A 25,263-nucleotide genomic window follows, 5' to 3' on the forward strand; every position below is an offset into this window, starting at 1 on the left:
TTTTTTTTTTTTTTTTTTTTTTTTTTTTGTAATTCTCATCATGGTTTGGTTTCCTGACCCAATTTACAAAATTTGGGCAAAACAAGCCTTTCCAAAAATGCCATATTTGACCCATCTTTTTGTAATTGTATTATCATGAACTTTTAACATTTAACATAACTGAGGCCTGTAGAATCTGAGGTGTAGTTCTTGGGTTTTCTGAGCAATGGTAAGAGCATAACACAGTCTGATCTTGGGTTGAATTTGTGGGGACATCCACTCATGGGAAGATTGGTGTCTGTTGTGAATGTCTTCCACTTGTGAATAATCTTCCTCACTGTAGAATGATGGACTTCAAATTATTTGGAAATTGCGTTGTAACCCTTCGCAGATTGTTGGCAGCAACAATTGCTTCTCTAAGATCTTTGCTGATAACTTTCCTCCTTTGCATGGTGTTGACACACACCTGGATTCTCCAGACCAGCAAACTGCCAAAACTTCTGCTTTTATAGAGGTGATCACACTTGCTGGTGATCTGTAATTCAAAGGCATTTGATTAGTAGTGCCTGGCCATTACTTACCCTCTGAATTCCTTTGTTAAAAGTAAGGGTGTCCTAACTTTGTCACCCATGGCTTTTCCATTTTTACTTTATTTTTGCTAAATAAATAATTTCATTGTGATCTGTCATGTGTTGTTGTTCATCTGTTGATTGTTGTTTTATTTTTTAAATAATATTTCAAATTTGGACTGCAGTACCCATTTCAACCACTAGCTGTCATTCTTACATACTGCACCTTTAAAGGAACTGTATGTAAGAAATGTATTTCAATTAATCATAAAATGGCCCTGATATGTCACTAGACATTAATAAATCATGTTAATTTCAAATACTTATATCACTGACAACAGTAGTCCGGCCAGGATATTGTTATTTAAAAGTTGTTCTTGCAGCCCTCAACTGTTGTTGATGTTGTCATGTTGTGTTTTGGCCTGAAGCTCCGCCCTCCACCGATCTACCAATCATGAAGTCAGTAGTGTTTCAGCATCCGGGTTACCAGTATCAGTTTTGGCCACAATCTTACATACACTTCCTTTAAGCACAATGTGAACGAAAGACACTGAAGACACTTACTGATACATCAAATTCAAGTTCTTGAATTTCTCTATATATTCTTTCTAGTTCTTTCTTTCTATATATTTATTGAATTTAATCTCCAAATGCAGTATGACCTGTTTGACAGAAACTCTATAGACTGGATCAAGGTTTTGAGGCTTCTCCTAAATAAATGTAGCTCTATATTTCTAACTTTTTCTTTGTTCTTTGACTTCATGAGGCACTAAGGATGGCGGTTAACTGCGAGGAAGAGGAAACCTCAGACTTTGAAATCAACAGCAGATTTGCCTTTATCTGGAAAGCTCTGGGGTTTTTGGTGGATTTAGGGGTAGGATTTTGAAAGGCTAGATCTTTAAAAATCTCAATTAAAATCTTACGTTTAGAGCCAACAAAGGAATGACAGTACTATCTAAGCTCAAAGCCTGGATTACCACTCAGTCTGCTGCTCTTCAGCAGCTGCAAAGAATAAAAAGGCCAAAAGTTTCTCTGTTTTAACTATTGCAGGATTTCACCCTTAGCAGCCTTTCAGTGTTGGAATTTCTCTTAAAAGAGATAACAATTATAGCCAGAAGCGATTTTCCCAAGGGTGTAATGTAATTGCCTGTTTGGCCATGTCCTAACTGTTGTTTCACGGCCTCATACTTGATGAAAGTTTCAGTGAACATAGGCAATGAAGAGAGCTGGCTTTCAATCTCCTGAAATATGAGTTCATGCTAGACTGTGTAGCTGGGGGAATTAATCAGGGCTCACTCAAAACGCTTTCACGTGTTTACTGAACTTAACCCTCCCGGTTCTTTAATTGAATCTCTCAGTTTATGGTGCGTGTTCTCCCTTTGTTTAAAGTGCTCATTCAAATCAGGCACAGAATAAGGCAAGCTTGAAAAGTTGACAATTTTTACTGCACTTTTTACTGTGAAACTAAAATATTTTTTAAAGCCCCCCTGGAGTCAGTAATTGTATCCATTAAATATAATATTATATAATCACAATTGCATATTTAAGTATGTTTTCCAGTGGTTTTTACTCGTATTTGCACTATTATTTACTCCCCAAAGAAATCATGTCTTAAACCAGACACTAATTTGTGCTGCTCTTGGTAGATTGTGTTGGTCATTATGGAAATGGTTTGGCTGCGTCTGCATCTGTTTTGTGTTTATTCTCAGCAGAACTTTCCACACCTATTGACACTTGTTTCCCCTTTTAGTAAATCTGACCCTTAGTATATGTAGCGCCATGCATATGCAAATCAGTCTCCGTCTCTTAATCACACCAGGTTAGACTACCTGATCCACTTGGTCAACTGTAGTAAATGCTACTTAATGGCAAGTTGGAATATTTGTTTAAATTCAGCCATATATGTTTGAACCAGAAGAGCGAATTATATAGGCAGGCCTGGTTCTACTGGTTTGTTTGAGGGTACTCTCAAATGAAAGTAAGAACACCCTCAGTTAATACTGTAATATCATATTGACAGAACAGATTTGGTAAACACTCAGGACGTCAAATTTTTCTATTTACTACTTGTTTTTGCAGTGGTGAGCTCCAGACATGTGACTGGCTTCATGGTGTTTTCTTGAATGTGTGAACTATTTAATTTTGCCAGAATCCCCTCACCGTTTTTTCTTCAGTGCTAAATTCTGCAAGCTTGCGGAGTTGCAGAAACGATATAAATGAGGGATTCAGTGATTGTGTTTACATGCATGATCTAATAAAGCCGATTTTGCTTAAAGGGGGGGTGAAATGCTGTTTCATGCATACTGATCTTTTTACACTGTTAAAGACTTGGAATCCCATACTAAACATAGACAAAGTTTCAAAAGTTAAGGTGGACGTTTGATGGGAGTATTTCTTTGTCAAAAATACTACTTCCGGTTAGTCATAAGTTTCGGCAAGTTTTTTGAGATCATGCGTCCCCATTAACGTTAGTGGGGGCGGAATTTCCTTGTATGGGCCTTACGGACAATTCTACCGGAAGCGCGTGAGAGAGAGAGAGGGAGAGAGAGAGCAACAGCCTACGCCCATCAAAGCGCTGGCTTGTAGGATGCTAAACAGGTGATATAACCAGTAGCTACTGACTTACCCACTGATAGGCCGGCGGTCGATCTGTATTAGCACTTTCCTCACGCGACGGGCGAATCACTTTCCTCACTGAGCGACTCACTTTCCTCACGCGGCAGGCGAATCACTTTCCTCACTGAGCGAATCACTTTCCTCACAGAGCGACTCACTTTCCTCACGCGGCGGGCGAATCACTTTCCTCACTGAGCGAATCACTTTCCTCACAGAGCGAATCACTTTCCTCACGCGGCGGGCGAATCACTTTCCTCACTGAGCGAATCACTTTCCTCACAGAGCGAATCACTTTCCTCACGCGGCGGGCGAATCACTTTCCTCACTGAGCGAATCACTTTCCTCACAGAGCGAATCACTTTCCTCACGCGGCGGGCGAATCACTTTCCTCACTGAGCGAATCACTTTCCTTACAGAGCGAATCACTTTCCTCACGCGACGGGCGAATCACTTTCCTCACAGAGCGACTCACTTTCCTCACGCGGCGGGCGAATCACTTTCCTCACTGAGCGAATCACTTTCCTCACTGAGCGAATCACTTTCCTCACGCGGCGGGAGAATCACTTTCCTCACTGAGCGAATCACTTTCCTCACAGAGCGAATCACTTTCCTCACGCGGCGGGCGAATCACTTTCCTCACTGAGCGAATCACTTTCCTCACAGAGCGACTCACTTTCCTCACTGCAGCGCGCTGCTGCACACGTCATTATTTAGCTCCGCTCACATGACACGCCCCCACCCGCTCGGCTTTTTTCGGAAAGACTCGGAACAGCGCATCTTTCTTATATAATTATAAAAAAAATAAAGACTTTTCGGAGATATGCAGGATGCAATGCTACTCTATAGGTACTCAAGATTGACATGACACTGACTGAAACTGAGTGTTTCACCCCCCCTTTAATAAGCCAACAACGATCATGATCATGTAAACGCAATAAGCTGTTTTCTTTTATCAGAGTAGGGTCATAAACGGCTTAAGTATAAACCGGTCGGAACAGGTAGTTTTCGCACAACATTAACCTGCTTATTGAAGTGCACTGTGTGAAGGCAACAGAAACGCATACTTAGAGCAAATTTAAAGGTGCACTAGAATGAAAAATGAAATTAACCTTGCCATAGTGAAATAATACGAGTTCAGTACATGGACATTACATACTGTGAGTCTCAAACATTATTGCCTCCTACTTCTGTAAATCTTATGCATAAAAAAACACCACGGAAAAAAAAAGTGATTCTCAACATAACGCCAACTGTGACACAATCGCTGGGATCATTAATATGTACGCCCCTAATATTTGCATCTGTCCAAACATGTTTATTGTCAGGCGGAACTGATGGAGCCGAATCATCGGAACTGCAGGTAAACAAGCAACACAGGACAGCGAAAACGGCAGATCATGGACACAAATGTCATATTCCAGGCTGTGCAGGGGACGTGAGGACTTTCCATACCGCAACAATATAATTCAAAATCGTTCGTTTGTTCGGCCCATTTCAAGCAAGCTTCACTTAGCATCTTAAACTGGAGAAAGGGGCAATTAAAACTGTATTCCTGCAAGCCGTAAGTAGCGATTTATCCACTTATTGACTGTTTAAACAAATTCCTGATTAAATTGAAAGTTTCTTAGAGAGACAGCATTGTCTAGATAACGCAAGATGCTAGAACAGTAACAATAGGAAACTCCAAGTACCATGTATAACCAAAACACCAGATAGTATAATGGTTTTGTCGGGGGTAAAGAAGAGTGTTTGTGCTTGCGGTTGCCAGATAATCTAAATCCCCAAATCAGAGCTTTTCTGTGAAAATAACATGTATACTATCTGGTGTTTTACCTCAACATTTGCAATCTGGCAACTATATGCCCGTTCTCTCTCTCGCTCACGTGAATGATCTTAAAACACCAATAAACAAGTTGGCTGCATTTTATCAATCTCCATTTGAGATGTTCTGCTTAAAGTGTTATTCAGTCGGTCTGTGTTCTGTCAGGACAGTCAGGACTCACGAGCCGCTTCGCTGAACAACTGAACTGCTGTGCTGTGAGCTGCTGAAATAAGCCAATCAAAGCAGAGCTCAACATTAATATTCATGACTCTTCCAAATAAGGCAAAAACAGAGCATTACATCCTAGGGACGATTTATAGGGTTGTAAATGGACTTGTAAAACTGTATCTGGACAATTTTTGCCCTTAAATAAGCCACATACCCCCTATGTAGATATCAGAGAACAATTAAAAATACTGTTTTAAATCATTCTAGGGCACCTTTTAACACAGCTAGAAAGAGCTAGTGTTTTGCAGGAACAATTAGGAAATATATCACAAATGCAGACTCTTTTAAGACCCAGAGAATTGTAAAAATGTGTTCTCATCTTTTGTGCAGTTGAGGTAGAAGTGGTTCAGTCTGAACGCTGCATCTGTAACTGCATGAGAATAATATATGAGCCATAAGTTTCCAGCTGACACGCTGCAAGCTTTATTTAACATCACAACTGACATATACTACAAGGAAATAACCTGATTTATTAATGAAGTCATAAACAGGGTTTACTTGCGTTGTCAGTTTACTGGTTTGCATGTAAACAGGGAAAACTGGTTATTTCAATAAGTTTGGTAACTTCTACTAATTAATAGATTCAATATCGCAAATAATGTCAGGTTATTATGACACGCAAAACAACAGTGATTTAGACAAGTTTACATACAGTATGTTAAAGTACAGCTCTGGAAAAAAGAGACCACTTTGCATTGAGAAATAGTATCGATAATATTTCTCAATGTAAAGTGGTCTCTTATTTTTTCCAGAGCTGTATGTTATGTTACTTCTTTAGGCTATATTAGCAGTTCATTCAGTCAGCAGCTCAGATGTTCCCTCTTATGTTATACTCTGCGGATCCCTTAACAATTTACGTGCATGTGCACTCTTCAATAAATGTTCAGGGGCTAATATCACATGCCCACTGTTGGTGCATTTGGAGGAGGACAGGGGTCAGCATGGGGTCCTCTATGCAGCTCCATATGCAATAAACTGCTATACATTGTGTATTCTGACACCTTTCTATAAGAACCAGCATTAACTTCTTGAGCAAAATGAGCTACAAGAGCTCGTCTGTTTAATCGGACCACACAGGCCAGCCTTCGCTCCCCACATGCATCAGTGAGCTTTGGCCACCCGTGACCCTGTCGCTGGTTAGGGTTATACTGACCACTGCAGACAGGGAACACCCCACAAGAGCTTTTTAAAGAGCTGTTAGTCCTTGTCAAACTTGCTGAAATTCTTACGCTTGCCCATTTTTCCTGCTTCTAACACATCAACTTTGAGGACAAAATGTTCACTTTTGCCAAATATATCCCACCTACTAACACTGGATGTGATGAAGAGATAATCAGTGTTATTCACTTCACCGTTCATAATGTTATGCCTGATTGGTGTAACTATCTATATAGAAGCGAGGACTAGTGAGGTCTAAAGATACATGTAGTTTTGACCAGGCAATGCTATTTGTGAACGATGGAACTATGGTTTCGGGAAACAAAGAATAGTTGAACTAACAAGAGAAATTGCTACCATAGTTGCCTAACGACTCTTTCGGGGAATTCACACCTATTGGTTAAAATGGATTTTAATGGTTCATCCACTGTAGTGGACATGCATTAAAGGGTTAATTAAAACTGTGCAAACCATTGAGGTTGGCACTGCAGTCTAGTAATTAGGCTAGGGAATACTTTCATCCTGTCTGCTTTTGTCAGCCAGTTCATCTGTAATGCTCTGCAAAATGTGTATTTAAAGACCTGCCAACCAAGGTCATCTATCATTTTCTGAATAGTTATTTGTCAGTATTACCAATAAGGCTGTGTATACACTGCCCGGGCCCTACCGCAGCATAATAACATCTATTATGAAGCTAGCAGAGTGGCTGTATCCTTCAGCAAGTGCATGCTACTGGCGACTGTGACGAAAACGAATGCCATTAGCTTGGAGGTGATTGATTTGCTGAGAAGAGATCTTTCATTTCACCCATCACAGAGTTGATGAAAAATAAGAGTTGATTTGAAGGACATGTAGTAGAGCAGAACTTGGATGGCAAACCCGTTGAATTTTGGCACGGTGAATGTGAGCTCATGGGGGGGTTGATCCGCCTGCTCAACTTCAGACGCTGCAAGCCACTCATCTCAAATGACAAAATGATGTGTCCTTTTCCTCTCAACCTACATTTGAATAACATGTTAAGAGGGACAGTGTGTTGACATTGAACTCCCTGCTATTGAATTCAAAATACGGGTCGAGTACCAGCCCCTTCTTAATGCTGATGGACGGGCTGTTGAGTTTGTGTTGCTCAGCATGTGGTTGGACACATACGGGCTTGCTTCTTGTCTTTCTTCTTTCACATTAATTAAGAGATGGCACCGAATGGCACTGCTGTTTTCCTCCATGTGCCTGAACACAGAGCTTCTTGCTTGAAAAAATTGTGAGTTTTGGTTTTGGAATCACATGACCCCTGATGAACAGATGCCTTTGGGTATTCCAGAATAATTTGCCTACATGGTGAAAAGAACACACTTTGCCTTGCCCTTAATTAACAGAGAAGGCAAAGCATGTTCAAGAAGCAGAACATCAGAGACCTTGAGGAAAAATAAAAAGAGAATTAATTAACATTTAGAATAGAGTACCAACTAGTCACCCTATATTGTTCTAAATTTAACAAAAGTAGTTAGAAGTAAAGTTAGACATTTGAACAGTCTTTATCCCTAAAATTGGACCATATTAGTTGTTTCAAGAATGGGAAAGCAAGCAAGACATTTGAACATGTGTCTCCTGTGTGACTAGCTCATAAACACCAGAAATGTTAGTTCAACATTAATGAACTGTCCTTTTAAGTCACATTAGGGTATTCTTGCTTTTGGTTAAATGGTTTTCTGCATTCATGACTTTTCCAAGACTTTACTAGTTATCCAGAATGCAGGATGTGGATATTAAAACATTATTTTGATTCAGAACAGTTATCCAATAAATCATGCAGACTGATTTGTGAACCAGTGATTAGTGAACTGTTGTGCTGATAATGCTTTTATTTATTTTTTATTTTATTTTTTAAATATCTTGGTCAGGCGTATGCTGGCTGTTTTTTTGTTTAGTTTTTTAATTTAAAGACTAGCCCAGCTAATACCGACAAACTCTTGACATATTTCAGCTCAGATCATAGCCAAAAATAAATTTATAATAATTCTGTGATATTTTCCAGGTTTCTCCAAATGGGTTGACCTTGGTGAAATAAAGTGGAGCTCTATTCTTTATCTCCTTTCAAAGCCACATTGAAACTATACCTTGTCAAGCCACATGAATAGATAGGCCTACATTTAATCTAAATATTGCTAAAAAACATTGAACAAAGCATGTCTTTGAACTAACATGTATAATAAGATATATTGTTGATGTGCTAAATGGTTTACTTAAAAAAGAAGAAGAAGAAAAAAAAAATAAAGAACAAAGAAAGACCTTGAATGCCATTAGGAATCTTGAATCTTTCTGTATTGTGTTAATTTACTAGAACTGTCTGACCATAGTAATTCAGTAGAATGAATTGGGCTTTCCAAAGATACTACTTCTGTTTAGGACGAACACAACACGCTAGAACAGGGCTGAACTTTTTTTCCATGAAGCACTGGCCCTATGGATGTTGAAAGTTAGCACAGGGCACAACATTTTAGCTCAAGTTGCCTATAAAACATCTGATTTGTTTTATATATAGCCCAATATCACATATTTGTTTTAGTTGAGCACTTGGAAATACAGCTTTAGTTTTCTAAGAATCATTAGAAAGGTCTAAAGTTTTATAATAAAATTCTAAGTTATTATGATAAAAATCTGTGACTAAAATCTAATGCATCCACAGTGAGAAAAAACAAACAAACAAACAAACAAACAAACAAAAACCTCTTGTACACTTCTCTATACATTGGAAAAAAAAACTGATGGATTTGCATGATAACTTATAATGTCTTTAGAGAGAATATTTTTCCCCTATTTTAACCATAATAAGGTGTTGCGAGCATAAGTGAGTACACATGTAATGTAATCACGTTTGATTCATACTCACTGTAAAAAAATTTGGTTGGTTTTTGTTGGTTTAACTTAAAAAAGTAAGTAACCTGGTTGCCTTAAAATTGTGAGTTTATTGAAATTAAAACTTTGAGTTGATACAATGAAGGAAATTTGTTTAATAAATAGAAACTAAAAATATTATTGTATCTGAACCAGATAAAAATTTGATAAATCATGAAAATAGCACTATTTGGCATGTTTCACTGCGTCATCAGAAATAATACACACACAATTACCCAATATGCTTACAAAATCTTTTAACAATATTTTAATAAAGGTTGTCGAATCTCAAAAACATTTCATTGTATTAACTCAAAATTTTAATTTCAGTGAACTCAAAATTTTAAGGCAACCAGGTAACTTTTTTCTAAATAATTTTTTACAGTGCTCAAGTGGTCACTGCAGAGCCAAATGACATCCAGCTCCCCCTCTCTAGTCGGACCTAGACTAGCTCCACCTCTGTGGATCTAAAGGATGAAGGAATAGAGTTATAGTATAGGGTTAGGGTGTGGTTATTACCTAAATGACATCCAGAGAGGGGCGGCTGGGTTTCACAATCCATCTATTGCTCTGCAGTCTAGTCAAGTCAAGTCTCCTTTATTTATATAGCGCTTTTTACAAGTCCAATTTTTTCAAAGCAGCTTCACAGTGTTAAGAGGAAAATAATGCAACAGAATTTGATTTGACTGTACAGCCACTCTGGAGAAAACTGAGATGTTATCCAGCTAATTTCAATTATTATACAGTGTCAATGCGGGCAGATCGTAATATAGTTGAACTTTAAGTGTCCCCAACTGAGCAAGCCAAAAGCCAAAGGCAACGGTGGCAAGGAATTTAACAGTGTATGATTATGATTCTGGCAACTTTACAGGTCAGAAGTCATATTAAATCAATAGATATCTGTAAGATTATTCGAAAGATTAGAGTCGTCATGCCGGAAACGTGTTTATTGAGGATATCGTGTCGATGCGCCAATTACAGGGGTTTAATTGACACGCTCTCTACAGTAACTTCAGGGATGCGTTGGTCGTGTCTAGACACAGGTCCACCATCTGATCTGGATGCGGCCCGTATCCGGCCGACTGCAGTAAACCTCGGGATAAACAGATAGACTAACATTAGCATAGACGCCATTCTTATTATTATGTAACAAGTAGATCAGGTGTTATAGAAAGTTTTCCCGGTTCCGGCTGACCTAGTTACCCGGCAGTGAACAGACTTTGTTCATACGTATAGTCGGAGGGCACCCTTGTGCAGAAAGTTCACACTGACTCATAGAAGTCATAAAGCTTACGTTACATGAAATCCCTTATATGGACAAATATGGCATCCAGATATTGCTGCAGCTGAATAAAACGCAGATTGATGTATTGGCTGATACAACATGAAGGCAATAGACATAAGATTGCAATAATATATGATTATCTATGTTCTTTTAGACATCTAAGTATCTTCATAAAGATAAAGTGTATTTGTAATGCAATGCTAATCAGCATAGTCTTTATCACTGTATAGAATACTATAAATTAATATAATTTATGCGACAAAACGTTATTTCAAACAGTGATTTTGGAGTAAAAACATGTAATTGAATGCTCTCTTTTGTTGGACAACATGTTTGTAAATGTTTTGAGTGTTGTTGTTTTTTCAAATGCACATTATAAGTGACTCAAACTCACAACGCTTGCAGAGATGGAGCAGCAATCGAGCCGCTCTGATCAAAGTGATGCGCTTTACCATGAAACATGCTGTGTATATGCTTACTTAAAAGGCACATATTATGCAAAATTCATTTTTACATGGTGTTTGAACATAAATGTGTGTCCACAATTCCAGTGTTTTTTCTTAAATCCACATAAATCATACAACAAGATTCTCAGAACAAGTCTCAGAAAAAACCTTTCACAGATTATGCACCAAAATGTTTTATCATGTTTTTCTCCTAAAGTTTAATAATTATTCCGAAAAATGTATTGTGAATATGACTACAGCTACCACGATTACCTAATCATGAAAAGTGCAAATTACAGCTTTATATTTATATTTTCTCCCTGTGACTCACAGGTACTTACAATGTGATTTTGCGGCGTTGCCGTTGAGCATTGTAGCCAGTCGTGTCTGTTGAATGCAATGGTCAGTCAAAGATGTTTAAACGATTTGCTGCAAGATGTTTTGCACGAGCTCACTGAGTTCTGCACTTTTGCAAACATGTCATAGCCAATAAACTGTAGATGCAAATAAGAAATGCACTGCATTGTATTTGAAATTCTTGATGCTGCTCTGTTGCACTCCATTACACACCGCTCTGTTTGTGGTTAAGATGACTAAAAGTTCAGTGGTCTTTTACTGCGCTCGTCAATGTCAAAAGGATTAAAGAAGATGAGGCTTACTGTTCACAGACGTTCAAGTGCGACGCTTCTGTTTTAACAGTGAAATACTGCCTGGGAAAATGTTAATAGATAAATATTTAATATGTGACAACTGTTTTAGGAAAGAAATGTTCATCTACAGACAGTCTTCAGAGATGCAAATTATACTCTAACTAAATGTCATTGTTTCATAGCCTAGTTTAAAAAAAATATATAACAAAAATCTCAGCACTGGGCAGTAGTTGTCTAATTGTTAGAGTCAGACTGGTAACCCGAAGGTTGTGGGTTCAAGTTCCAATAGCAGCTGGAAATGACTGGTGTTCCCCTGAGCAAGCAACCTAACCCCCAATCACTCCCTGGATGCCACAGAAAAAAAAAAGTCTGCCCACTGCTCCAAGTGTGTGTTGACTACTCACTGCTCCTAATGTGTGTGCAATAACTTTATGGCGTTCACACACATCATACATTCAAAAACATCATAATGTATAAGTAATAGGCTATTTTCTACTCTGGTTTTGAGTAGGGATGGTGAAAACGAAACATTTTCTTGACCGACCACCGAGCCTCATTAGCTGGTTGAAACCGGTTAACCGATTAGTTTAAAATATGCTGCGCTTTTTAAAATAACAGCCGCGAGCCGCGCCTGCAATTTTGCAACTCTGTCGCATCACTCTATGATCTCTCTGCCGATCTGCCTCCCGCTCTCACACACACAGTGTCCCGACGCCGCCGCCTCCCTTTCCACTCACGTCACTTTTTTAAAATCCCCTACAGTGCGAAACACGAGTCCCGCAAACGCGGCGCCGAGGAGCTTGTTTGTAATCGACAAACAAATGGCTCCTTAGTTTTGAAATGGTTTGGGTACAAGGTGATCGCGTTGAAAATAAAGGCATTTGTCTAGCGTAAGAAGCTCATTTGAAACATTGCCGCGGCTCATTTAAGAAAATGATTCCTCCGAAGAGACGCCGCTTTAGTTCGAGGTAGTGCTAACAATAATAAAGAAAGATGATGATCAACACCTTATGTGTTACCACTGAAATGTAGATGTAATATATTTCCAAATGTAAGCCAATCTTATGCAGAATGACGCTTCATACTGTCGTCTGCCCTGGCTCTAACCTCGAGTGTTTTAGCCTGTTTACTTTTTGCAAACCCTGTGAGCGCACAAACCCAAACGCTGTGACCACACACTAAAGGTTTTTATTGGTTTATTAAGTACAAACAGGCGAGTTATGAAAACTTGAGTGTGAGGGATTTGTTCCCTTCACACAAAAAGATTTTGGAATGCGATGGCTACCTGTAGTAGCATTTAGTCCACTGTCTATAATAGCCTAATTTAGAGATCACTTTATTTTTTTAACCGACAACTTTGATCGGTTAACGTTGATACGGTTAAACATCGGTCAAGGATTGGATAAGATTTTCATATTTGATGTGCTTCTGCTCCCCTTTCATTTCACATGATGGAGGGATTGTTTTGAAAGCGGAAAGCGTAAACTGCAAAGATTCTTTATCAAACAAACACAATGATTTATCACTCAATCACCCGCGATTGATTGGAACATAATTTTTTTGTATTACTTTGTCCGCCCGTTTGCTGGATATAATCGTGAACCGTACACGTGCGCACACACTTCAAATATTAATTCAAGAGAGAGAACAACGCACACCAAGAAAGGAATGTTATTTCACTATATAAGATTCGCCGGCCTGCCGACAGGCTTAAATTTTGGTAGCCCGTCTGGAACAAAGCATAGCCCCAGGACGTTGGGCTTTGCGAGTCCTGGCCCATAACATTATAAGTCCGAGTCTGATACCGAAGCACAATGAAACACCCCTTTAAATGCAGGGAACAAATTCCGAGTATGGGTTACCATACTTCCTAGCCTGACGTGGTCATACTCAATTCTAGTCAGAATATGAGTCTGAAACTGCTCCATTGGGCTGTGATTATGGGCCGTGTTTCAACCGAACCAGGAAAGACCTCAATTAGATAGACCTACAACCAATCAGAGCAAAGCAACGCATTACGTTAGTTGTCAAATGTCAACAGAGCTCAACTGCACTATGTTGCCAAGTTCGCGTTTTTTTTTCACGGGTTGTTTTCCATGTCCGCGGAATGAAGCGACTATTATGTGATGTATAGACCATGTAGGCCATTTTGTTCTTCTGGAGAACCCCCCCGAGAAGCTATTGTTTAGGGCTAGTAGGTGGCGCTTTTTGTTTTAAAAACTTGGCCACCCTGTCTGCACGCATGCTGGAATAAACAATCTTTGCCGTTGTTGTAAAAAAAAAAAGATTTCAAGGATACACAGAGTACTTACCAACATGATTATAGTTTCTGAGAGAAATAGTGAAGGTGAATGCATATACAAACAAGCTCTCCGTTTAGGATTTGAACAAATATAATCCAAGCGCCTTTGATGATGTGCATGATAACGTTACTGTTGATCATCCGTCCATCATCGTCTAAAGCCCGCCCTGATGATTTCATTGGTCTGAACAGTTTCCGTTTGGGCATAATTACTCCTCTATGGATCGAGTCCAGCTCGAACCGCCAGAGCTCAAATGTTGTGGGCAGGGCTGAGTTCGGCTGGCATCCAGGCTACATACTTCCATCACATATCAGTAAAAAATGTACTTTAAATGTATTACTTCACAAATATTATTATTTATTTATTTTGTATTTTTTAAAATAAATTTACTAATGTATTTCTTGTTATTCTTTATTTTATTTTGGGCTAAAGCCCCAAATATACATTTGCCCTGGGTATTGGTAGATGGCTGTAGAGACATGTAGTACCTGTTTGGTCAGAGTGTACTGTTCTTTGAAACTATATGGTGTGACTGAGTGTAATTTTAAACCATCTTTTAAACCATCAGGAAGCAGCGGTGAGAAGTAAGGTGTATACATTCCACCACATACTATTTACGCATTTTCGTGAGATCCGGCTGGATAATGAGTGCCAGCTGCACGCCACACCGGTCTTATATCTCTCACGGCGCTCAGACTCATACTTCTTGCCACACATACAGGCATAAATATATATATATTTTTAATTAATTATTACATTGTTTAATTAAGGATTATACATGCTAGTTGCCATGACAAAGTTCAAGATAAATCTTTTCATTACTACTAGAGCTGCCAGTTTGCTAAATTTCAAATGATTATTAAACAGAGAGCTCAAATTATACAAAAGCGGCAGCCCTGCCAGCGCACTCAGTGTCCGAATTTGCTTACTCATTTTCATTCACTCCTTCAAGTGGACTATATTGGCGAATAAATATAGGGAATAGTGACGGTTATAGGCAGCAATTTTGAACACAGCTGGTGTCTCACCGCCCCACACTGCGATGACGTCATTTTTTTTGCCATGCAAACCTTGAGCCTTACCCTGGCCACAGATTTAAGACTTTCATGGAATTTTCTCACTCAAATCGCTGCCTGATGCTGATAATGACTGTTTTTAGATGGGAATGATCCGTATGCATATTCTATTATTATAATAATAACATATTGGTAAAACCAATTTGGCAACCTATCCAGTGCATATCTGTGTGCGCTGTGAAGAGTCGGTTTAAAAGATGCAGATGTCCTCATCAGGCCAATGTGCACATGATGATAGGCAGGAGTCTTCCCATATTTGCTTTCAATAAAGTCATTCAACTGTGCTTTTTAGTTAGTCATATTCATAAAGAGTCTTCTAGGCATCTCCTGTCATAAGTCCACTTTTTGAGAGTTAGGTCACTCTCCCATTCTTTACTGTTGATACAATTTACTGAATAATATGTCACTTTGGCATATCAAGCACTTACACAGTTACAAATCACTCATGAATGATCATGCCTGTTGATCACTTATTGTCTAAAAGTGCATGCACACTTTGGTTGTGTTTATTAACCAAGATTTACGTAGATGTTTGAAACCCACCAAACCGACCACAAACCAACCAAAAATGTTGTCCACCCGCCCAAACAAATTTTTATCCTTACAATCAAATTAAAAACCGCCTATATCTGGCAACACTGCCTTGAGGTAAAAAGCCTCCTTACTGTTTTTCCCAAAATAACCACTTGATAAAATCAAGATACATTTTTGTTTTTACTATGGACTAATTTGACAAGAATGATGTTGAAATATTCATTGTGAAGCCTGGGGTATTTTACCCCATGCTGCGGGCATTTTACCCCACCTGTCCACAATATTTATTTATTTTTTATTTTTTGTTCTTGTTAAAAACATAGTGATTATAAATTATACAATAACATGAAAACTATGAACATTTTTCACACTTGGTTTAAAATTTATTTCATTGTCACTGAAAACTAGGATAAATATTCTAGATGCATTTAAAACTGCACTTTGTAAAAAAAAAATTCGGTGGAAAAGAATTGGGATAGGACTCTGGCAGAAATCATTTTCATGGATGCGGTTATTAATGTTACTGTAGTATGAAGCAGGACAGAGTGTTGTGGAGCTGAGCAAGGCCGCTGGAGCGATTGTTGCCGAGTACAAGGATCAAGTCGTGGATGTAATTTCCGCTTTTCTAAGCATGAGTATAAGGTAACACAGCTCTGTTTATCATATTAGATAAAATTGAGTGTGTTGTAAATTATGTTATGATGTTACTCTGTGAGTTCGCTCAGCGGCTGCAGTGACACTTGTTGCACACAGCGAGTAAAGCGTTTCTGCCAAATAAAACCGAGTGTAACACAGATATGACAGGCTACTCCCTCAGACGTCCTGACCCCTTGGTTAAAATAGCAATTTTCTCACAATTTGCAAATAGTTGGAAACATTTGGGATATTGTAAGAACTCAACTGAACAAATAACACTACAAAAATGGTGCACCTTTAACTTTAGTTTCAAAAAAAAAAAAAAAAAAAAAAAAAGAAAAAAAAAAAAAAACCTGACACCTGCTTTTTCTTTTCGGTATCCAATCAGACATTTCTGTTGATTTCTTGAACTGAAGGACCTGTCAGAGATGTTTATAAGATAAGTATCCTTACCGCTCCAACAACAGAGCTTTTGTAGGAGTTTGCTAGCAAATCCGATAATTATAACAGAATGTAGGCATTATTATGTAATCAAGGGATTCATTGTACAATCATCTTCATTGATTAAAACAAAATTTTGTGAGATGGCAACAACTAAAAGTGACAGATTTTAGCTTATAAAAGGGAGCGCTTTTTGTGCACTTTCTGCCATGCCAAATCACGCATGTGTAATATAAAGACTGTCATATACGAACAAGAATACTGTCATAATTTACAAAACACATGTATTTGGTACCTTTTTGGTTTGCTCGCTTCAGAAGGTGAAAAGGCGGCAGCCGCGCGCGTGTGCGCCTGGTGCACAGAGGCGGGGGTGAAATAGGCGGCAAGCGCGTGAAGGGGGATGAGAAAAGCTCGTGTGCCTTCAGTCGACCGGTGTCGGTAACCAGTCTGTGATCGGTGGTCTCCGTGTCTTTTTCTCCTTTGCTTCGCTCTCTCTCTCTTTGTCAGCGTAATATAGCAACCGTGGCGCATCAATCCTCCGAAGAGCGACTCTAAAGATCAAATCTGCGTCTCACTGGGATTTTGCAGCATTTCTATCGTTTTCCCTTCAGCATCTTCTCTTCTCTGTGTAACCGTCTCGTCACAAACTGAATGTCTCTGGCTGCCTGTGGTAATTTGTTATCATGACCACAGCAAAGGAGTCAAATATATCGGCCAAATCAGCTCAACAGCAAGAACAGGTACTGAAGTGATTTTTTAAATTATTTGTACTGGGCAGAGATATTCATTTCAAGAGGTAACTGCTTTAGGTAAACGTGAGGTGATTTGTAAAACTAACAGAAAGTAACAGTTCAATCTCCGGAATTGTTTTAAATGTTTTATGAATAGACCAGAAACATTGACGGAAAAAAGTCAAACATTTTTTGACCATTTAAAACCATCATAACCATTTAATCAAGGAGTAGGTGGCTTTATTTACCAGTGATGCCTACCGGTTCAAAGTTATTAACTTAACTCGTCTGGAAATTCATATTTGTGCATTAGTAAGTCTGATAATATGTTTATTCTGATTAACACTACATGTAATTTGAAAAAAATAAAATAAAAAATATATATAATTTGCATGAAAGTCAAAATATTGTTAAAGTTATAGAAATTTTATCTCATAACATTACCAAGATACCTTAAAAAGGCTATTTGTATCCAATACTATTAATTAAATTACCTTTAATTATTATATTTATTGCCATAACTAGGTTTTTTGTTATATTACTTTTTGTGCTCATAGATTGACTCCGGACATAACTTGTTCTCATGGTAATACACATAATAATGACCAAATAACATGATGATCATCAGAGGACATAAAACATATGCTCCTCGAAATTATAAATTAACTCTTATTTCTTTGAGTAAACATCTTAACTTTCTCATTACAAGAGATGCTTTTCAAAATATTAGCTTGACTAACAGTGAATGTCTGTGCTTGATTTCAAGAGAGAAAGAGTGGAAGCAGGTACAGAAACAGCCACGGGCAATACTGACAGGAACAAAGTGCAGTGCAGGAAAAGCAGCGTGAAAGGTGGGAGTCCCGCTAGAGACAGCAGAGAGGGGGCAGGTGAACATGTCAAGGGCAGGCAAACTTTGACAATAGGAAGAGTAGATCTTTTGTTCTTCCACTGTTTTCCAAATGCAATATTCACCCAAAGAGTAAAGTTGAGATTTCCATCTAAAGTAAATGTATAACGTTTATAAAATCCCATAGTAACATCTCAGGGCTCGAAATTAAGCATGTTCATGTGCTTGTCCTTCAGAAAAAAAATGTGCTTGTCCGGAAAAAAAGTTTTTATTTAAATTTGTGCGTGCCGTGTTGTAAATCTAATTGATTCTGAAGCAGTATTCTCACCAGTGTTCGATCAGCTTTGACATTTTAAATCTGCATATTTGTGTTTGTTTTTTTTGTTGATGTTTATCTGCTTCCTCCCAGGGCATCCAGGATGTAGGTGTGTTTGTTTCTTCAGTAGAACACAAATGAAGATTATTTAACTCCAACCATTGCTCGTATAATGCATGTCAGTGGGGTCTAATTAGAAGTAGACACCATTGAGATGCATTATACGAGCAACGGTCGTGGGATGCTTGAATTGTGGGTTCATTAGCCTATTATTCTCAATGAAAAACACAACAACAAAACAGTACAATGACAAACTCACTTAAATAGTCGCTTTTACATTTCGCTTTGAAAACAAATCTTCCGCGATCATCTCAGTCAGCTCCTCGCTGTCGTGATAAATTAAATCTGACTCCTACTGCCTTTGTGCTGCCACTCTCATTCAGATAATGCTTTATTAAGCAGGCATGTTCAGGAGAAATCACAAATATAAGAGCTCTGCTCGCAAAGAGAAACTCAGTAACGTACTGCGGTAAAAATGATAAATGTGAAGTTTTCATATGTATAACATATTATACAGTTAAGCAACATCACACGACCGAAAGTGCTGAATAACATTACGACTGAAAATGTGACACTACTTCATCGCTTGACTCACTCATTAAGACGTTCACCTGGCACCATCTACTGGCCGTTTAGTTTCATGCTTAAAAGTGTCATTTTTTAAAACATTTCTTATTTGTATATGCAGTTGTTAATTTGATTGGTAACAGCGCTATAGTGTCTTATTGTAATAATTTAATTTATTGATCAAATGTAAGAATTTTAAAATGAAAGTATTTTTTTTAAATATATATATTTTTGTTTGTTATTATTTTTTAAATATTTAATGTTTTTATATATTATAATGCAAAAAATTGTATCATAAATATGCAGATTTAAATATGTTAAAGCTAACTGAACACTGCTGCTTCAGAATAAATAATATTTATAACACAAACAATTTTTTTAAGTGAATGATCGATTTACTTGTCCGAAGGACAAGCACATGAAAAGGCTCAATGTAGAGCCCTGCAAACAGTTAGAAAATAGTACAGGCTGAATACAGTAACGTAGTCTGACTTGAAAAGACTGACTAACTCGATTGTAAAATTGATATCTGCTGGAGGCCTGTGATCGACTTGCGTTCAATGATTCAAAAGTAAAACATTGTCTGCCACAATACTGTAAGTTTTTCATTTCTTCATCTTCATTCGAGGGCCTTTCTCTGCAAATATTGATATGTGACTAATTTGATTAGTTGACATTTAATTAATTCAGAATACAGAATTGAATGGCTACCATAATGCATTGCAAACAGTCTGTTTTTTCTATTGCCAAATTTTTTTTTATTTGTGTTTGGAGTTCAGTTTAATGGAGAAGGAATAGTATTCTGAAGATAAAGGAGAAATCTAATGTAGCCTTGAGAGGTGAGGGAGTGATGCAGCAGCAAAATCTTTAACCATTCATCAATGATGCCTTTGAGCATGCTCACACAGACCTCAACAGGCTGACAGAGACATATTTTTTCTTGAACTGTTTCCTGTGTATTTTCAGCGTCAATCAATTTGTCTGTCCACAGCGAATTAAGAAATGTGCTGTCACAAAACATAGACAATCAGGGACGTGTTTCCTGTACAACAATGCAGCTCGCTGCTTAACCATAATAGAACAATACCTCATTGGAGAAATGATCTAGCTCAGGGATGGGCAACTTCAATATTGATGAGGAACAACATTTTTTTTCCTTCATACCAAGGGTCCAGATTACTAATCCACACTCACACCTTTTACACCGTCTTCCTCAATTTACTTTTTAATAAGGGATACACATGTGTAATTAATATAATTTGTTTTTAAAGATGGTAATATAAATATATGTGTAATTATGCTAATACAAATGGGAAACTTTGTTGTCAGTTGACAAGCATATTACTTCAAGCAAATATAACCATTTCAGTTTCATTGTCTGTAAATTTGCAACAAACAAATGTATGTCCTCCTATTTTTTATTACATGCATTTAGAATACTCAACTCAGCAGTTAAAAAGTGCTTATTCAAAACATAATTGTTCCATATGGTATTACTATAAACCACTTCCTTACCATAAATTATATATATATATATATATATATATATATATATATATATATATATATATATATATAGAATGTATAAGAACATAATTAAGGGCGCTTTCTTTCATGCATTTGGAAAAGAAGGGTTTCCACTGGGGGGCTAATAACAGAACTCTTTGGAATTTAATACAGATGAGTCAGACGTTGCCTTGGTTAGGCAAGAGTTTACTCACGATATGCAATATAAATTGCGACTGCGTTATGGAGGAAGATGAGATATTTCTTTAAAGCTGCTGTCCGTAACTTTTTTTTGTGTTCAAGATTAACTAAAATTATATAATGAGAATGTACAACATAAATCCATTTTCCAAACCTTGTTTTTGTCTTACCCTGAATCATTATGGTACATTTATAATAAGTATTTATATTGGGACTATTTCAGGCCAGACTGGTAGGTACCGCTGCGGAGGAGCACAGTCCCTGCGTGATCCGCCATAAACATAAACGGAGAGAAGTAGCTCCGGCTGAAGTTCTGGTTATTAACCACTAGAGTGCAAAAAGTTACGGACTGCAGCTTTAAATTGTATTTTTCATATGTCTGCATGTTGCTCAAATAGCATGTTTTACAAGCTACTAAGAAACTGCCAGCCAGGCAACAGACAAGAGACCGATCCTGTGTGGCAACGTCATAATCGTGTCGTACCTGGCTCAATGGAAATACAACTGAAAACATTCCTTACCATTCACAGTTCGGTCCAATTGGCTTTTATGAGCTGTGGTGTAAAAAAATAAGTTTTATTAAAATCTTTCATCATTACAAATTTCGTTTTTCAAAAAAAAAAAAAAAAAAAACATATGGGTGACCTCTTGAAAAAAGATAAACGTAAAGGTAAGTTTTTCGTTTATTTCTGATAATTTGAGTACATTTTTGCATTAGCATGCACATCCTACGCTAAGGTGACCCCCGACCATTTTGCAGGATAGTCCTAAATTTGGGAGCTTTGTCCCACGAGATGTAAGTAGTATTTCAGTTATGCCTGTTTTATTATTATTTTTTCATCCCTGAAATTACAATAATACCACAGTAAGAAAGGTAATAAAAACTGACCGTCAGCCGTCATGTTCTAGCTGTGAAAATAACCAACCAACGCAATCGTAGAGAGGTTTTTAGCACTGATGAAAACTGAGTGGACAGCACAAAGGAATAAGTGGCAGCCTCATCATAGTCGGTAAACACAGCTACACCAGCAAGGATTTCATCTCACATACTGGATAAGAACCTCAAGAGCTGCTTAAAGCTGCCCATATTGTTGATTTAAAGCATGCCATCATTAATCCGGATGGCAAATATTTTCAACGAACATGCACCATTCCCGTGGATGCTCGAGAACCAGCCATGGAAATGGTCGAGCAAACTTTGTCCTCCTGCTTGTGCGCTCGTGAGTGTAGAATTGTCTTCTCTCCAGGATTTAATGTTGCCAGTAGCGCAACATTATATTGTGGGCACCACAACAGAAACATTAATCAGATGATATACCAAGTTGCCAACAAATGTATATTAATATTTACATAGCATAATAGTAGTTAATTTATCTGTCTCACACGTGTTCCGCAAAATCACACAGACTGTCCTGAAACAGATCAATGGCCAGGTGGTCACCCTATCCTACTCCGTAATTTACTGTAATTAATACGTGAATTGACTGGAATAACGACTTCTTCTGGTTTGATATATTAACATCATACTTACTTATTATCTATCAAATGAATCATCCGAGTGGTCCAGTGGGCCGTATTTAAAGACACTGCGGCCCGTTTATACGGCCGTATGGCCTGCAGTCCGCCAGTTGCCTGTCCCTGATCTAGCTAGTCACAACTGTTTCCCAAAAGCATATTAACTTTGTTCCAAATACATCTTTCAAAGAATGTTGATTCAACAATATAGAAAGACGTCCAATCTTTAATGACGTCCAACAGGTAGTGGAGTAATTACTTCTGCTAATTAATCGATTCAGAAACTAACTTATGTCAGATTATAGCTGTAAACAATTAACACTGTATCTGAGAATTTTTTATTCAATTTAATTTGAATGCTCTTATGTCAAACTCTGAGGTTCTTCTATGCTACTACCCATGCTAGAGCACTTTCATTCTCTTAATGAAATGGAATGAAAGACATTGTATTGCATGTTAGCCTGCGTATTTTGCTGAGCATGATCTATCAAAGTCCATGTCATATGCTTCTAACCAACAGATTGAGCACTGTAGTCCCGACCACACAACTTTGCAGAGCTGTTTGCAAATGTTTGTCGGAATTATGATTTTGGGGAAACACAAATTGTTGGTATTGATGAATTGATCTGCTTGTGCGGTGTGTGAGTGACCATTTATTTCCCTAAATTCATAAACTCTCAAAACCACCAATCACTCGCAAGACAAATGCCAGTGGTTGGTGGTGCAAATATTAAGATGAAATAAGATCACAAAAATAGTGCAGCACTATTGTGACTGCAGATTTTTCTAAATCTCTGCAACATGTCATTTGAGTTAGTATGAGCATAGTGTCGAATGGGGCTGGTGTCCAGAAGTGAAGGGTTTAAGTTAGTGGAGGAGACATTTGTTCATAACAAGGAGACTTTGTTTCATAATAATTTCAAAATCAAATGTGGGACTAGGTGCAAATGACTAACAATGCTTTTGGTAAACACACCCTTGAACGTTTTGTGTGCTCTCATGCAATTCACTGTAACATAAAATTGAGAACAGAACTTTTACGATTTAGGTAATGCTTCACCAGAAGGCATGCTTTTTATGGTGTTAGTTTGAGTGATTTGTCGTATAATGTCTGATTCTTAACTTTAACGTTCAGTCTCATATTCATGTTGGATTTTTATGCAGATGAGGAGCATTACGTTGGTACAATGAATTTCCATGTGAACAGGGCTACCTGAGGCATTAGCAATATAGAAACGAAGTACCTGGAAAATTTGCTTCTTGTGACTTCTCAGGACAAACCATGAACAAGCATGAAAAAGATATCTTTAGTCACTTTTACTACCACCAGCACCATGCAGCATCAGAATATGTCTACCGGCAGGGCACACCTCAGACTATATTATTATTATTGTGGTGATTTGAAGAATAGTGCACAGACTAGGAGGCTATATATATATATATATATATATATATATATATATATATATATATATATATATATATATTTTGTATACATATAAACACATTAATTCATACGCCCACATGCTTGTCTTTGGCCAAAAGATGGATCCAATTATCCAGTGATGTGTGGCAGATCGCATTAATGTATAGGCCAAGAGAAGGTACGCACTCATCACGCACTTCTGCCTATAATCACACACAATCACAAACACATCTACACACTGGTGCACTGATCCGACAGCTCACATGCACACAAACAGCAGGACAAGCCACAGACACACTTGCGCAGTGTGTGAGTGATCATTTATTACCTTAAATTCATAAACCCTCAAAATCATCATCACTCAAATGACAAATGCCAGCTGCCAGTGGGCAGTGGTGCAAATGGTAGGACGAAACACGATTATAATAGTGTGTCACTTTGAGGTGACAGGCGGATTTTTCTAAATCTTTTCTTTTTATGTGTTTTTATTGAGCATACAGCCAAGTGGTGCTGGTGTCCAGTTGTGATGGGCTTAAGTCAGTCTCTGTTTTATATCAGTTACAAAAACAAATGGTGTACAAACCATTTTTGTTCTGTTCCATCATGAAGTGTGGTAGAATTTAAAATTGTAGTGTATAATTTTAGAGGCAGCTGGTAATGTTTTAACCTAATTTTGAAAGATTTCGTAAAAGCGTGTTATCATTAAATGTTATTTGTTTTCACATAATTTATTTAATAATAGTACAAATATGAATTAGACAAATGTGTGTGATTGTTCCGAACCCTGCATGGATAAAACAAAGCCAAAGGTGCGGTCACATTTACCAACTCTCCTAAAGTTAAATCTGAATCCTATTTTTTTTTTTTGGACTTCAGGCAGCAAAACATGGATAACGGTTATCATTTTGTCTCAATATGTTACATTTTGGGGTTAAATAGCCCCGCCCACAACATTTTTTAGGTTGGGCGGTTCGGTCTGGCCTCGATCAATAGAGGAGTAATTATCTCCGAACAGAAACTGTTCGGACCAATGAAATCATCAGGGCGGGCTTTAGACGATGATGGACAGATGATAAACAGTAACGTAATAATGCACGTCATCAAATTCTTGGATTATATTTGTTCGAATCCTAAACGGAGCTTGTTTGTATATGCATTCACCTTCACTATTTCTCTCTGAAATGATGATCATGTTGGGTAAGTACTCTGTGTATCATTAAATTCTTTTATTTTTTACAACACCGGCAAAGATCATTTATTCCAGCGTGCGTACAGACAGGGTTGCCAAGTTTTTACAACAAAATCCGCCAACTACTAGCCCTAAACAATAACTTTTTGGGGGGTTCTAACATAATGCGTCGCTTTGTTGCTCTGATTGGTTGTAGGTCTATCCAATTGATGTCTTTCCTGGTTCGGTTGAAACACGCCCTATAATCACAGACCAATGGAGCAGTTTCAG

The 25,263-nt window shown here is 37.8% G+C and overlaps 1 protein-coding gene across 4 annotated transcripts in view; it reads left to right on the forward strand.

The window, feature by feature from the left end:
- dpp6a (dipeptidyl-peptidase 6a) overlaps positions 1-25,263 on the forward strand; it is a 673,440-nt gene that overhangs the window by 343,477 nt on the left and 304,700 nt on the right. Inside the window, exon 1 of one of the 4 annotated variants that reach the window (XM_067435534.1) lies at positions 16,983-17,375. The exons of the other annotated variants lie outside the window; for them this stretch is intronic. Within the exon in view, the coding sequence (XP_067291635.1) occupies positions 17,319-17,375 (57 nt within the window). The 5' untranslated portion in view covers positions 16,983-17,318. Of the gene's footprint in view, positions 1-16,982; positions 17,376-25,263 lie in introns of those variants that run through there. 4 annotated transcript variants of the gene reach the window in all.

This window comes from Pseudorasbora parva, chromosome 24 (assembly GCF_024679245.1).
Source record: "Pseudorasbora parva isolate DD20220531a chromosome 24, ASM2467924v1, whole genome shotgun sequence".
NCBI classification, from domain to species: Eukaryota; Metazoa; Chordata; class Actinopteri; order Cypriniformes; family Gobionidae; genus Pseudorasbora; species Pseudorasbora parva.